Source organism: Chiroxiphia lanceolata, chromosome 25 (genome assembly GCF_009829145.1).
Source record: "Chiroxiphia lanceolata isolate bChiLan1 chromosome 25, bChiLan1.pri, whole genome shotgun sequence".
NCBI classification, from domain to species: Eukaryota; Metazoa; Chordata; class Aves; order Passeriformes; family Pipridae; genus Chiroxiphia; species Chiroxiphia lanceolata.
Window position 1 is genome coordinate 2,150,516 of NC_045661.1, and position 15,655 is coordinate 2,166,170.

At 45.2% G+C, this 15,655-nt stretch overlaps 1 protein-coding gene across 1 annotated transcript; it reads right to left on the reverse strand.

The window, feature by feature from the left end:
• Positions 1 to 630: 630 nt before the first annotated feature.
• Positions 631 to 12,834, reverse strand: PM20D1 (peptidase M20 domain containing 1). Its single transcript, XM_032710801.1, has 13 exons — positions 12,639 to 12,834; positions 10,846 to 10,932; positions 10,088 to 10,320; positions 8,518 to 8,604; positions 7,596 to 7,729; positions 7,031 to 7,150; positions 6,180 to 6,255; positions 5,904 to 5,965; positions 5,593 to 5,671; positions 4,456 to 4,527; positions 3,886 to 4,054; positions 3,084 to 3,183; positions 631 to 2,312 (listed from the first exon to the last, which is right to left on the reverse strand). The coding sequence occupies exons 1-13, from the start codon at positions 12,832 to 12,834 to the stop codon at positions 2,183 to 2,185; spliced, it is 1,545 nt and encodes a 514-aa protein (XP_032566692.1). The 3' UTR covers positions 631 to 2,182.
• Positions 12,835 to 15,655: the final 2,821 nt, after the last annotated feature.

A 15,655-nucleotide genomic window follows, 5' to 3' on the forward strand; every position in this document is an offset into this window, starting at 1 on the left:
GCAACAAACCCCTCCTTCCACACCACAACAGCATGACCCAGGTTAGGATTTTCACAACCTGTGCTCCCTCATGCCAGTGCTGTTTTCCCATTTCTCCAGGCTGTCCAGGTCCCTCTGACTGGCAGCACAGCCATCAGGTGTTAAACAACACCGACCCCACACAGCAAAGGCTTTAGACTCGGTTTTACAGAGATTTGCCAGTGAAAAAAACCCCAACAACAAAACCTTCCTGCACCTCCCACCCCCGGGGTTGTATTTTATTCTGTGCTGGGCCCTGACACATCACTTTTGCTGTGCCTGCAACAGGAGTTTGCAAGAGGAATGACACCTCCACAAAAGAGCCACAGGCACGTGGCTGAACAAATCACTGACGTTGGGGCACACAGACAAAGTGCAGCAAACCATAAAAAAGGCAACTATTTACTGCCCAATAATGCCTGAACAGAGTTAGCTGGTTTTGTATAGGAAGGGGGAGCACCAGGGAGGGTGCAAAAGATTAAAGCTGGCTGGAAAATAGGTGGGTTTGTTTTGGTGGAAACTTTATGAATTGCTCCAGTGTAGAATCAGGTGTGGAAGTGATTTCACTGCAATTATACAGTCACATAAAAAGGCTAAATAATAATCAGAAAAGAATCTGAATTCCTTGTTTTATTAGATGAAAACATCAGTCTTGTTTCAGTTATTTAGCAGGTGACAGAGTTGTAGCCCTCTGGCCACAATGATAAGATCACATTGCAAATAAATAAGAGAATGGTGAACAGAAAGAAGAAGGATCACAGTTCCATGAGTGTTTTTCAGGATACATTTCAGGGTATTTCCTGTACATTCCAGCACATTTTACAATATGAATTCAGAGCAGAACAACCACCCATTCCAGTGTATAACTCAGGTTCTGATAAAGAGACACATCCCTGCAGCAGGAGGAGATATGTGACTGTGTGTCACTGTTACAAGGCAGCTTTCACCCAGGCTTTTCTTTGGCTAATAGCAAGGTGTTAATTATTTATGTGTTTAATTAATACTGGTAACCCCAACTAAAGAGACCAACAAGGGCAAAAGAATGCTTAACCCTTTAGTGCTATCAAGGACAGGCAAGAAGTGCAAGATGAAAGAGAGTCAACATCAATGGCCTATCCCAGGATTCCCAAAGAGCTGAGGCAGTGGAAGTGCTGCAGCAAAGTGAAAACTGCACAGGCAGTGAAGGAACAAACCTCTGATTCCACTGAACTGGAAGAAGCTGAAGGGCTTCACATCTTTCACAATCAAGTTCTCAGAGGAGCAAACGAGAAACATACAGTACAGGAACTGATTCAGTGAAAAGAGAAAATAGATGAGCAGACAGCACTGGTTTTGCTTCTTATTTCAAGCTGCAATCCCTTATTCTGACACCCAGCTGCACAACATACCCTGAGCCACACCAAAGAGTCAGGGAGGAAAATAAAAAAAAAAAAAAATCACTAAGAAGAGAGGAAGAAAAGTTTTCAGCACCTCATCAGTTACAGCAACTTCTGGAGCTCAGTATTTTAAAACAGAGTCAGAAATCAGTGCAGGAATGGGAGAGCTTGGGAATTAACACTGACACTGGCTGAGAGCACCTTGGATGCTGGCTGAGAGCATCCCCTGGGGAAGCAGCCTGGCAGAATCCCCTTGGGAAAGCAGCCCAAACCCAGCAGTGCAATTTTAAACTCTTAGTGTGACTCTACCAGGGACATGAAACCTTTCAGCACGTCACAAACCTTCCATGTGAGCTGCTGACAGACACCTCATTTAAATTAATGAAAAGTCCAATTAACTGTATAAAATCAGTTTGCCAAAAGCCCAGAGGATGATTCACCTCTTACTGGCGAGTGACTGCTGCTGATAGCTCAGATTTTTAAGTGACTACCAATTTCAGAGGCTTAAAGAAAGTGCTGAAAAAATTAATATCAGATTAATGGCTGCACGTCAGGCCAGGGAGGAGCAGAAATCAGGGTTGGTGGTTGTGTTTTATCCAGGTTCTGTGGCAAACCACACATTTTCCCAAAGCAGCAAGCAGCAGTTTTTTCCCCTCTGTATATGTAAACCACGACACACAAGCCCCAAATTGCAGGTGGAGCTCAATGCCCAGCACAGAACTGCACCTTCAGCCCAGCCCCCTGTGTCCCACAGGCCACCTCAGCAGCTGCTCCTCTCAGGGTGTCTCTCACAGCTCGTGGGAGCTGGAGTGGGGCTCTGGAAGAGTGTCAATGTCACAGTTCTTGATGAGCTGAAAGAGGAACTCGACCTGTTTCTCATAATTCTCAACGGAGATTCTCTCATTCAACCCATGGATCCTGGAAGAAAAAGAGGAGTGTTTTTTATTCCAGTGTGTGTATTTGTGACCTTCCTGCACATACCCACTTGCCTGTTGGCTTCATAAAACAATGTACATCATAAAAATACAGGAATATACAGCAAATTCTGCACTATAAGCAACCCAAATTTACTGATTTCTAAGGCTCAGAGCAAAACAACTATGTCTATGGTGCATGTGGAAAAAAAATCCTAACAGTATTCCAGCTCTCTGCCCATTTCTTGGCCAGTTATGTCACTGTCCTGTACAGTCAGAACACTCTTCTGCATCATCTGCACCTCAGTAAAATGACACATCTAATATGTGCTAAATGAACAAATAATCCCTTGCATGATGATGTTGTTACCACTTTACTTCAGGAAACCCAATTTCCAGCTGTAAGGTGCAAATCAATTCAGAGTGGAATGTGTCCAAAAATATGACTAAATCTCCTGGACAAGGCCAGCTACCAGAACACCACCTTTCCCACTCCTGCCCCACAGAGAGCTTCCACCAAATGAAACACCTAAATGAGTCCTGCCTGTGTTTGAAGGATCAATTAGTAAGGGTGACACTCTCCCAGTGTGATTTCCACCCCGATTAGAGCAGCACCCAAATCTGCAGGAAGTGGGTGGCCCGGCCGAGCGTGAGGCCACACCACCAGCACGCCAGGGTACACAAGGCTGGGTTTCCTTCTGCCTGATGCAGATGGATCTTGTCTTTCCCTGCTCCCCCAGCCCAGCAGCTGCCCACAGCAGGCAGAGCTCAGTACCTGGGGAGATCCTCTGCTGCCAGGAGCAGCGGGTTGAAGCGGTAAATGGCGCTGGTGACGTTGGTGAAGTGCCTGCTGTCCGTGTTTCCAATGCACGTGCCTGGAAAACAAGCCCCGGGTTCACTCTGCATCACAGCAGCAATTTAATGGCCCACATTTCCCCCAGGAGAAGGGGAAGGCAGCTGATAACAGCTCTGTGTAACCACTGCCTACACCAAAAGCAGCATGGCTGGAAACAGTGGGTTGGTACATCCTGGAAGGACGTTCTCTCCTCCAGCAACAGGAGCTGAACACGCGATTCAGTCTAAGAACAGCCATGACACTCAGCCTCTCCCAAAATTTAAGCTTCAAACTGCAGCCCAACAAACACTGCAGAACTGGGAAGTTGCTGCAAGAAAGGGAAGGGGCTGGGATCCTAAGGAACAATACAGAAAAGCAGGAATGGCTTTGCCAGCTATGAAAACAATAAAAGAAGAACTAAAGCAAGAAGACCTCCTCCTCTCCCTCACAATCCCTTTCTTCCCTGAAGAGATCCCTTTGTATGTGCAGAGAGTCCAATTCAAGGCTCATTGTTTCTGTCAGCTTCCTGTTTGCTTTTTTACTTCCACTACTAAAAAAACCCAACATTAAAACTTTTAAAGCATAAAGAGGGAACGGAATAAAAAGAGGAAAAAACAGCTGTTTCCAGTAGTTAACAGCTGGGGTGGAGAAGTACACAGCAAATGGAAACAAATGGGGGAGGGGGCAGAGAAAAGCAGGGCAGAAGCTGGAGAGGAAACAATTGTCATGTGCCTGCTGTTACCTGGGACCACACTGTCAACATCTGGGAAAGTATCCAGAATGGTTTTTTGAAAAATATGGACTGCAAATGTCTGCTCATCCCAAGGACTGATGGGGAGTGGATCAAAGGCCTCTACTACATCAATCTTCACTCTGTCATCAGCAATGGTGTTTCTGACTGCCTCCAGCACCTGTGGGTAAAACACAGAGATTAAATGAGCACAAGAAATGAGAAAGCATCCCTCAGAGACATCAGCAGACATTCTGCTTCCAGAAAACATTTGCCTGTGAACTGCCAATTGTGGCTGCAAATACAGATGATAGTTAAGACTGAAACTGTGTGTCAGCCTCTCTTCCTCTTCTTCAGGGGATTCTGCTACTTCAGCTGAATTTTTTAACCCCAGTGCAATCAGTGTCTCAAGGTGTTCATGAACTGCTTCAGTCCTGAAAGGCAGGGGGGTCAGCCTGCTGCTCCTGGGAGTTATGTCATCCAAATCATCCAGAAAATTCCACAATCCCACCTGCTCCATGTGCTCTTTGGCACCATAGAATTTGGAGATCTGAGGCCCCACAGAGGGGGGGCAGTGGGTACCTCAGCAGCCGTCTCGGCCGAGTGGATCCGGAAGTTCACCGTGGCTTTTGCAGAAGGAGGGATGACATTTACCTAGAAAAAAAAAAAGGAAGGACCAACATTAAAAGGAAGTTAAAAACTGATTAAAATGCCAACTGCAAACTCAGAAACTCAAACAACTCCAGGCCTCAGCCTAATGCTTCACTATTTCCACTTGGTGTGATATCTCTTTCTGTGTTAAAATACTGTAAATCTCATCTAAAATGCAGATAAATACACAAGGGAATATTCATAAATTCAACAAAAATGAAGTTAGCTCTTATATAGAAGTTTTTATCTCCCTTCAGAAACTTTATACTGAGAAGTTCTGAAACTTTATTTTGGTTTCCTTTTTAAGCAATACTTTCATCTCATCATCATGTTACTTTTCCCCAAATATAAGTCGCTTAACAAATGATGTTACTGAACACACAGAACTCTTCTTTTCTACAGAATGAATATTTATAACTTTGTTAAACAAAAAGTGTATAATCTTTAGGAAAAAAACATACAAGTAACCAGGGTGTGAGTTCTCTCCTGGCCACTCCGTGTCACTGTTCAGCCACTGCATCTTTGTTTTCTTGTCCAGTGATGCTTTTCAGTAACAGATTTTTCCAGGGACACACCAAACAGCCTGTTTATTTTCCAGGGCTACAGTATTTTTGAACAGCTACACCTCCTTATCAGGGCAAGATCTGGCTGTATCAGCCAGAAGCTGTTATCTCTCAGTCCAAGGTGCAAACTAACCCTGCTTAAGGCAAACACCAGACCTGTCCTACATACACGAGACCCCACCTGGGCCAGGGAAGTGCTTATGACTGTGAGTTTCAAATACTGTCATTGATATTTTGTAGGATTACACAGAAAACACTCTTTCTTATCTGTCCTAAAGCATTAACAATCTTAAAAGCTGGTTGACAGAGATCAGAGTCTTCTGAAAGGAAGCAGTTTTCAACCGTAGCCAAATCCAAGCCACATCTGAAGTAGGAATGAGACTGGTGGTGACAGGTGGTGACAAACAGGGCCCATACTGATCTTATGAATGGATATAAATAGCTGGAAATCAAATGTCCTAACTGTCTCATCCTATTACATGGAGAAAAATGCATTTGGAACTACCTTGATTCCTGCATTAAACACGGTGACTGCGGTCGTCGTTCGAATCAAGGCGTTGGTGGAAGGTTTCGAGGCAAGAACTCTTAAAAAACAGAAAGAACCAAACAAAAATTTTCAAAGAGGTCGAATATTCCTAAAACATAAGCACCACAATTCTACAGGCAATAAGCTGAGTGATGGCTTGTTCAGTTAACAAAGTGCTTATTGACAGTAAGCCACTGAATTGTCTGAACTGTAAAATAATATAACTGTTTTCCTGGGAAGACTAGAAGTGGCTTCCTCTTTTAAGGTTTATCAAGGATCTGTTTTCTTACCTGCTGACAATAGGTGAAAACAGCCACAGATTGCTCATGATGAGATTGAGAGGAAACCTGAACTAAGGGGAAGAAATAAAGCCACAAATCAGCAAGTTTCTGGTTCTCAAGAGCACAGAGGAATCACTTGGCTACGGCTGAAACAATTATCTGGGAGAAAGGCCAGCTTAAGTCTCCTCCTTTCCAGGACCTAGCTGTGCTCTAAATTCATAAGCTGGGTTACTCTTCACTTATTAATATGGAAATCTGGGAATGAAATCAAGCTGCTTTCCTCACCTCTGCTGCAAGGTGCTCCATAGTCATGAGCTCTGGCCCGTGGCCAAAGAGGTTGCGCAAGGGATTCTGCTCCAGTCTACAAAACAAACAGCATTTGGAATTTAAAAACAACAAAAAACCAAAAAAAGCCCCAACAATCTCTGGCTGTTATTGCTCCAGAAGGCTGACAGGAATTTGATTTCTGAATTATATTTGAGATGCAATCACACTTAGCTCTCATGGTGAGTGAATCTGCGAGCGCAGCTCCACAGATTTCTGGGCATTCCAGGCATATGCAAAGACTTTCTTTGAAAAACAGCTGAAAAAATCCTGAAGCCTGACTCCTATAAATACATAGAAATCTAGGAAAACATCCCAGCAAATTCCACCATGCCTGGACATACTAAGTTTTTCTAATATATATATTTATTAGCCAATTTGGTATCTACACAGACACGTAAAGAGACGATTTATGCAGTCACATTATGACTCTACACCATGTTTACTGGCTTGGAGAATTACCAGCTGAGGTAGAGGCATGTGCAGGAATAAATTCCAGAGAAATCCTGCAACCCAGACAAAGGAATCTCTATTGCCACAGAGTAAATTAGGGTAGACAGCACTTGTCTTGCTTTTAAAGAATCAACTGACACCGGGAACAGCTGAAGTGAAAAGACACTGCAGACACCTGGCAATTGTCCCTTTGCTGGGAGTTGTATTTCTGCCCTTCAAAGCAAGCTACAAACTGCAATTTCAAATATATTGACAGGCATTTGAAAAAGACTCTAAGTAGATATATTAAAAAAGTCACATATCAGTGACTTGGGAGTCTGCTTGACTGCCTTTGATGTTGGATGACAGGAAACTCTCACCTGGACATGGCTGCTGCAAGAATGCCAATACTTGTCTCCTTAGGAGGAAAGGATGAATGTCCTGGCTCTTTTTCCACAGTGAAGTTCAGTGTCATTGAACCCTTTTCTGTGACAGCAATTCTGCTCAATGATATATAAATAAGTCAATAAATAAACAAATAAATGCTTCATGCAACCCCAAACACACACATGCACAGGCTATAGGTAAAAATAACTACTCTGTGTAGTTTTGGTATCGTAAAAAACACCCAAGAAGCAGCAACAACGAATCATTATCACAATATTTAGATGTCTGGAGGGCTGATGTCTTGGCTGCTTCTCCCCAGCACAAAATTAAAATGCTTGCAAGGGCTAAGTGGAACATTCTGCTTCTGTCAGCAGAGCTGTGATGGACAGCAAGCAAAGGTCCTTGGCTTGCACTTTGTGCCACTGATGCAGCTTTTAGCAACACCAACGCTGCCCCACGCCTTGAAAACATACTGCAGTGACATTAGCAAGGTCATTAATTGCTAATTAGTTATTGCAAATGAATCACTTTCATCAGGAGCACTTGTGTTCTCCTTACAGAGCCACCGGCTTCTTCACTCCTGCGACGATCCCGTCCAGCACCGCGCTCCCCTCGTCCAGCAAGAAGGAGAGTTTCACTCCTCTGGATTCCAGCAGAGCTGCAATTTTCATTGCTCCCTTCCTACCAGACACCTGGGAGAATCCAGACAGGGGAACTGTTTAGACTGAGGCACGTCAGCAGGAGGAATCCTGGAAAACACCTCGCTGCTGACAGTACCCCACGACTGCAGGGAATCCCCTGGGGAACAGCTCCAGAGAAACCTGTTCAGAGAAGATTCTCCCAGCAAAATTCCCTGGAGATTGTTAATGGCCTGCTAGCAGATGGGTTTATATCCACACTGAGGAGTGCTCTCATTCACCAGTCACTCAGTGTTGCTTGAACTTCTCCTGGTTCTCAGACACAATGATATCTCAGAGCTATAAACTCCACGAATTAGTCATTTTAAACATATTCATTTTAACTATGAACAACTCTTTGTCTATTTTGAAAATGCATAAACAAACCCACCTCACCTGTCTCTCTGTACCATTAAGTGGAACATTTCTGTTAGTTCTTCCTGATCATTTGGAACAACCACATGAATCTTAACCCAGCTTTTTATGTCCACCCAAAAACGTGACTCCTGCTGCACCTTCCTTGCAGGAAAGAATCTGAACTTCCAGAACACAGAACTCCTGTGTTCTTTTCTCTTTCCTCATCAGACCAAACCCTTTGTCAACGTCACTTAAAGCCAAACAATCAATATATAACTCTGCCCTCGTGCCTGACACAGTATCTACCCACAGAACCAAGAAAAACAGGGAAGACATTCCAGCTAAACAATGCTGGAAGAAATTAAAGCCTCGTTACCTACATGAACAATGCAAACAAGTTGTTATTTCAGTGCCAGGAAAGAAAATATTCACAGGGAAGAAAATACCTCTTCATCATGTCCAATGCCAACGTAGAAGGATCGGCGGGGTCTGTATTTTCTCCTCAGCAGAAATTCCAGAGCTTGCAGAATTCCCTGCAGGAAAAGCAGAACGTGTTGTACCATCCCTGGGTGTTAATGAGGAGAATAAATGTAAAAGAATGCAGTGGGATGCAAGGGAAGTGTGATGCTTTCACAGCCCTTAAGGAGATTTTGTTCTGCTCGCAGCTGAGCGTTGATTTCTACGGCTCCCACTGAGGATATTCCCATTCCCTGGAAAAAACACTGCAGTGTTTGTGTCCATAAGCGTGGCAAAGTTGTAATTATCCAAGGAATTCACTGTTCCCCGAAACTGCCTGTCCCACACACACACTGGCTCTGCCCTGAGCCACCAAATGCAGTGATTTTAGTGAGCAGTGTATTTTGTACCAGAAGGGCCAAGACAACAGAAAAAACCCCGAGAAACTTAATGTGAAGAATGAGAAATCAAATCTACCATTTGCTATGGCAGAGATATGTATTTATAACAATATATTTGCCATATTATCCCATCTCACCTGTTTTTTCAATTTAAACTACTTAACTTTTCACATCAGAAGAAATAACATCTTGGCAGTGCCCGTTTTTACCACGTTCACTGAAATTGCTCATTTTTTGGGTCCCTTTGTGGAGTTACTTCCGCAGTTCACAGTAGCAGGAAGCACCAAACCAAACTTTCAAGTTGCAAAAATCGATGATTAAATAACCTGAAACTTTCTAGGAGCGTGGCCTGTGTCACAATAAGCAGTCACAGCATCCCTGACATTGGTTTGCTAAATATTTGTTTAAATCCTTAATCACCACAAGGCACAAAGGGCCATTTTCCTTATTAATTTTTCCATCAACCTTTCCCCTATGAGAAATCTTGCCCAGATCAATCTTTTCTGTATTTTATTCCTCCCAAATGTATTTACTACAACAGCTCTTTGTTCTGCCACAGACTGGATAAAAGACACAGGGTTATTTGTCTATCCTATTAAATAAACATTATTTATTTTGAAACTCAAGCCTTTGAAAAGGGCCAAGTTTGGCTTTGACTGCCTGTGTGACACCTGGGAAAAAGGAAAAGGTCTATCCCTGATTTCAAACACAACATTTGACACACAATCATGGAATGGTTTGGGTTGGAAGGGGCAGTGAAGATCATCCAGTCTCACCCCCTGCCATGGGCAGGGACACCTTCCACTAGCCCAGGTGGCTCCAACCTGGCCTTGGACACTTCCAGGGATGGGGCAGCCACAGCTTCTCTGGGCAACCTGTGCCATAAAACTTTAAATATGGCATTTAACCAAATACATCTGCATCTGGGAACATGTTCTTCTGATTCTTCTAAGAGCTTTAACTTTGCTTTCTTCAGTAATCGTGGTCACTCCATCTCTAGGAAGAGTTGGGAGAACACTGCAGGGCTCAGGAAATTATCACTAATTAATTTACAGGGAGGCAAGAGAGACAATACAGTGGATTCCAAGAGAACAGACTCCTCCAATTTACCCTTTGCAGGCTTTTATCTTGCTGAAATGACATTACCAAGAGGACGTACTATGGCAGAGTTTTTGTTATCCAGCGTTCCTCGTCCATAGATGAAACCTTCGTGCTCTGCAGCTGAGAAAGGAGGGAAATCCCAGCCCTCGGGGGGAGCAGGCACAACATCCATGTGTGCAAGCAGCATATAGGGCAGCAGGTCAGGGGCAGAGCCCTGAACAGTAAAGAGGTGGCTGTATTTCCCTACAATTTCATGTTGGATGAACTTTGAAGAAAATACAGCCGGGAAGACTGTTAGGAAAAAAAAACACATGTGAAAGAAAAATTAACAGTAATGTGCAATGCTATCATTGTATGTCCCATAGAGCTGTCACCTACTTAGCCTCAGGGGAGCACTGCAAATAAGACTGATCACAGGAGAGAACAGAAGTTCTCACACTTGTACCAATCCATCTCACTTTGTATTTAAAACTTTCCTAAACAAACCAGGAATTCTCAGTGCTGGAGCAATGATGGGACTGCCAAAAAAAAGCTGAAGCAGCAGCAGTTATCCTCTTTTCTTTTCCTCTAATGGCATTTAACCATCTCAAGGACCAAACACCACCAGTGCAAAAAGTTGTTTAAACCTTCTCTGTTCAAGCTTTGGCCACGGATACCCCCAAAAAATACACATGTGCCAGTTCTGACAGGTCTTTCTTCGGGAAAAACAAACTAAAAATCTGTTCCACTGTATTCAGGAACCATATATACACTCTCCAGTTTGTTTATGAAAATGCAATCAAGCAGCAGAGATTGCTGAGAATGAAAGTTTAGTACCTTGCTGAATGTAACTCCCAAATTCTGCCATGGCCGTTGTATTCAAGTCATCTGGAGACACAGACACAGTTGGGATTTTAATGGCACCTTCAATGAAACACAAACCAGAAATCACTCAGCACCTGAAATCAAACAGTACTCGAATTGCCATTTGAAAAGGGGAAGTATATTTATGTTCCTGAATATTTTCCAGGAGCTTTAAACATCATTTCACAGCACAGCACGAGCTGCCACTATCAAAAAAGACTGATGTGCTTCAGCTGAGCTGTGCACACGCAGCCACCAGGATTTCCTAACAGTTCAGCCAAGGCATTTCTGTAGATAATCTGACTCCACTTTTCATCCTGAAGTGTTGAATGATATCATTAGAAATGCTACTGTCCAGGAGCAGCTGCAGTTTGCTTGGGTGATCTGATTCCTCATCGGCATAAACTACTCTGGCAGCTGAACAAGCAGCTTAGTTGGCAGTTCAAGGTTCTTTCTCAACAGTAACTTGTGCTGTGATGGCAAGAGTGTTATTACACAGACTGCTTTAACTATTAAAATATATAAACAGACAGGTCTTTTGTTGGTTCTTTTAGTCTGCTCTGTCATTTAAACAGGCTCAGACACAGCTGCTCTCCAACATCCAGCCACTGTGCTGCAGAACACGGGTTTAACTTAGTCCCAGTCCCAGCTGCCTTTCCCAAGAGCATCTGTCAAGTGAGGTTACAGATTCTTTTGAGGTCTTGTGACTCGACAATTAACACAAAAATCTATTGTGACCCTTCATCTTCCCATTAGAAAAGTATGCAAACATGATTTGCTAGGCAATAAATCCTACAAACCAGCAAGGTATGAGATTTACACACCCAAGCCCTACCTGAACAGTGCAGGGCTATCATTTTATGCCAGGTTGTGGTTTCCTGCACACTGCCAGCCCTCCTGAGATCTAAAACCCTCCAATCTCCTACGTCACATGGCACAAACACAGCAGCAGGGGTCACAGCCAGGCTGCCAGTGGTGAGCAAGAGAGGGAAAAAATCCCCAAAGGGATGTCTGGAAAACACCCTCACAGGTGCCTGGGGCTTTTCTGTGTATACGAGCAGGGAATGGTGGAGAAAATCACCACTGGGTGAGACTTGGTTCAAGAGATTCACAGAATCACTGAGGTTGGAAAAAACCTCTGAGATTATGGATCCAACCTGTGACTGATCCCCACCAGAGCACTGAGTGCCACGTCCAGTCCTTCCTTGGACACCTCCAGGGACTCCACCACCTGCCTGGGCAGACCCTTCCAATGCTTGACACCCTTTTCCAGGAAGAAATTCCTCCTGATGTCCAACCTGACCCTCCCCTGGCACAGCTGGAGGCCGTTCCCTCTCCTCCTGTCCCTTGTTCCCTGGGAGCAGAGCCCGAACCCCCCGGCTCCCCCCTCCTGTCAGGGGGTTGCAGAGCCAGAAGGTCCCCCCTGAGCCTCCTTTTCTCCACGCTGAGCCCCCCCAGCTCCCTCAGTTCTCCTGCTGCTCCAGCCTCTTCCCCAGCTCCGTCCCCATCCCTGGACACGCTCCAGCCCCTCAATGTCCTTCCTGAACTGAGTGACCAGAACTGGACGCAGCGCTCCAGGTGCGGCCTCCCCAGTGCCCAGCACAGGTGACAAGCACCGCCCTGGCCCTGCCGGGAGCCAACACCCGCTCCCTCCCCGGCAAAGCACCCGAGGGGCGGCCGCCTCCACACCGGTCCCACCCTCAGGGGGGGCCGCCGGCCGTGTCCGGGGGCCGAGGGGGGCACACGCCGTGTGCGGGCCCCCTCACCTCGCAGCGCCTCCTTCAGCTCCCGCCGCTCGCCGGCGCTGAAGGCGGCGGTGCCGGCGCTCCGCGCCCACAGCCGCGGGACCCCGGCCGGGGGCCGCAGGACGAAGGCGCGGAGCAGGACGGCTGTGGCCACCGCCAGCACCGCCGCGCCCAGCGCCAGCCCGGCCGCCATGACCGCCCGCCGCCCGCCCGCCATCCCTGCACGGGCCGCGCCGCGCCTGATGGGCGTGGCCCGGAGCCAATCACTACCCGCCCAGCCGGCGCGTCGGCCAATGGGGTTGCGGGGTGGGGGTTGTGCCCCCTCCCTCCGCGAGGGCTGCTGGGAGTTGTAGTTTGGCGCGGACATGATGGCGGCGGACAGAGGTGGTTTCCTCAGCCCGCCCTGGAATCGCTGAGTCACGGGATGGTTTGGGTGGGAAGGGACCTTAAAGATCATCCAGTTCCACTGCCTGCCATGGGCCGGGACACCTTCCATTAGCCCAGGTGGCTCCAAGCCCCGTCCAACCTGGCCTTGGACACTTCCAGGGATGGGGCAGCCACAGCTTCTCTGGGCAACCTGTGCCAGGACCTCTCCACCCTCACAGGGAAGAATTCCTTCCCAATATCCCATCTAAACCTTCTCTCTGTCAATTTGCAGCCATTCCCTCCTGTTCTGTCGCTCCACTTCCTGATGACCTCCTTGGGTTCCTTGGGAGGATCAGCCAGGACCAGGCTGAGGAACATCCCAAGGCAGCCACAGTGTCGTGCCCTGGTTGTGGCAGCCCCACTCCTGACAGGCTTTAAATCCAAAACGTGCCACTTCTTTCCATGATTCCACCAACCAGCACGATGGAACAGTTGTTCTTCACTTCTTTACAGCTGTCCTGTAGTGGATGTGAAGATTTATCCCACTTTCCTATGGCATAAACTGTCCCTGGATGCCGAATACCAGATGGGCACAGCCACGGAAATCCTTTTCTCAAATCAGCAAAAGCAGATGATTGTTCACATATTCTTTATTATCAAAAAAAAGAACGAAACCAATATTAAATTAAATAAATTACAAACATTTCTGAGCTGGTTATACATCATGCATTTACCAAGGAAGGCTTCAGAGCCGTCACACCTCAACATCACTGTTATTTAAGAGCAATAAAGGGACACTGGAAGCTGAAAATTTCACCAGCGTGAATTTGAGCTTCCCTAATTCTCTGCCCAGGCACTTGGAAATTAAGCCTTTGGCCACATTGTGCCTCCAGCAGTGCTGATATTACATTTATTGCCAGAATTAACCCTTGGCTGCAGAAATGAGATTTCCTTCTGCCTGATCATCAGATTTCAGAGCAGTCACTGCTGCTTTCTCTCTGTCTCTCCTGACATCCCATCCTTTACACTTGTAGGAACTGCACAAAATACAATCTCTCTTTTCTGCACGGTCTGTTGCTCTGAGGCCTGTCGGACCTGAAATCAGCCTTCTGCAATGAATCCTGAAGGAAGAGCTGGAAATTGGAATTTTCCTCCTTTAATGTGATGCCACCTCAGAGACACAGAAATATTGATTAGGATAGCTTCTTGTTCCACTGCACCAACCTCTTTGTTGCTCTTTTTTCAAAGGAGCACTCAGGCAGTAACAAAAGACCACGAGTAATCACCCTCAAAGATCATTTAAGAGACTTAATCTCTTGATTTTACCTTGTAGAACAAGCTAGGCATGGTTCTGGAGAAATCACTGCTGTCTGACATTAAAATAAGGAATAACCATTAGCTAGTGGGTTTTTTCTCTTGGAAACTACCCTCCTTTGGTTTTATTATTCTCTCCTGCACCACATAATCAGGAACTGAGGTAGAGAAATGGTGACTTAGTTAATGAGATGTTGCATAAAACCAAGCTGGCAGGGTCCTGATGTTGTTTCCTTTAATGGCTGTCTAGCTAAGATGGTTCATGAAGCTCTATTATCCTTAAAAATGAGGTATCTGGGAGCTGTAGGAAAATCCCACATTCTTTTCCCAGAAAGCCTTCAGCAATCTGCTGGTGAATGAGCTCATTAATGTCTAGGTACTCAAAAACTGTACATTAAAGCTTGCTCATATTTCTATTATCTTAGAGTAATAAAATAGAAATAACAGTTTAAAATATAATTTACTTTCATTATTTTAAGACCCCTCTTTATTTTTTTGCATTCGTGGGAAGAAAACAGACTGCCCAGATTTGCTTCCATCACTGTTCAGGTTTCTTTGGTGACTCCTGCATTTTATCCCAGTGCTGGAAATATTTTGTAGGAAGATTTGAAATGCAAACTAAAAATTGGTTTAGTTGCAATTAAAGACGTACAAGTATGCATCTTTATCCTAATTTTTTATAACCTTATTTTCATAAAAGCCATCCTTGAGGTTGAAATGAGCTGAAGAAAGAAGGGTCCCTTTAACCCTTGCCTTGCACTTGGAATTTTCAGGTTTTGTATTGTCACCTTGTCATTACTGTCACAATCATCAGCACTGGGTAAGAAGGGAAGGCATCAGAAAAAGAAACTAAAATAGCAGTTGTTAAAAGCATCACTGAGACATAAAAGAATGTCTGTCAGGTTTTTAGAAATGATGAAGATCTCCATGATCTGTCTCTGGGTCAGTGAGGCAGGCGAGTTTGCCTGAGGTAGATAGTCCTGGCAGCATCAGTCTGAGGTGAATTTTAGTGAAATTTGTCAAATATAGTAGAGAATTAGTATGGAAATATCACATACTGAACAAGAGGTTTCTCTTGCTGCACGAGTGACAATGTGAGAGCTTGTCCCCAGAAGCCCTGCACAGCCCAGGGTGTCACTTGGGCTGTTCCCTGGTTGCAGGCATAAAATCCACTCAAATTTCAGTTTCAGTGCTCTGGATCAATGGCAGCATGAAAAATGTGCAGGAAGGGCTTCCTTCCCTGTCCCTGAATTTCCTATTTGTGATCAAAACGAGAAACACCTTTCCCCAAAGCACTTATCCATGTTCTGGATTCAGTCTCTTAGTTTCTCCAGTCAACAAGAAGATGGGAGGAGTCA

Excerpts from the sequence above, each read along its gene's own strand:
- PM20D1 (XM_032710801.1), bottom strand. The coding sequence starts at position 12,834 with ATGGCGGGCGGGCGGCGGGCGGTCATGGCGGCCGGGCTGGCGCTGGGC. Across the intron at positions 7,151-7,595 it reads GTGAAGAAGCCGGTGGCTCT|AATTGCTGTCACAGAAAAGG; the intron begins GTAAGGAGAACA and ends ATCATTGAGCAG. Across the intron at positions 5,672-5,903 it reads TTTTCACCTATTGTCAGCAG|AGTTCTTGCCTCGAAACCTT; the intron begins GTAAGAAAACAG and ends CTGTTTTTTAAG.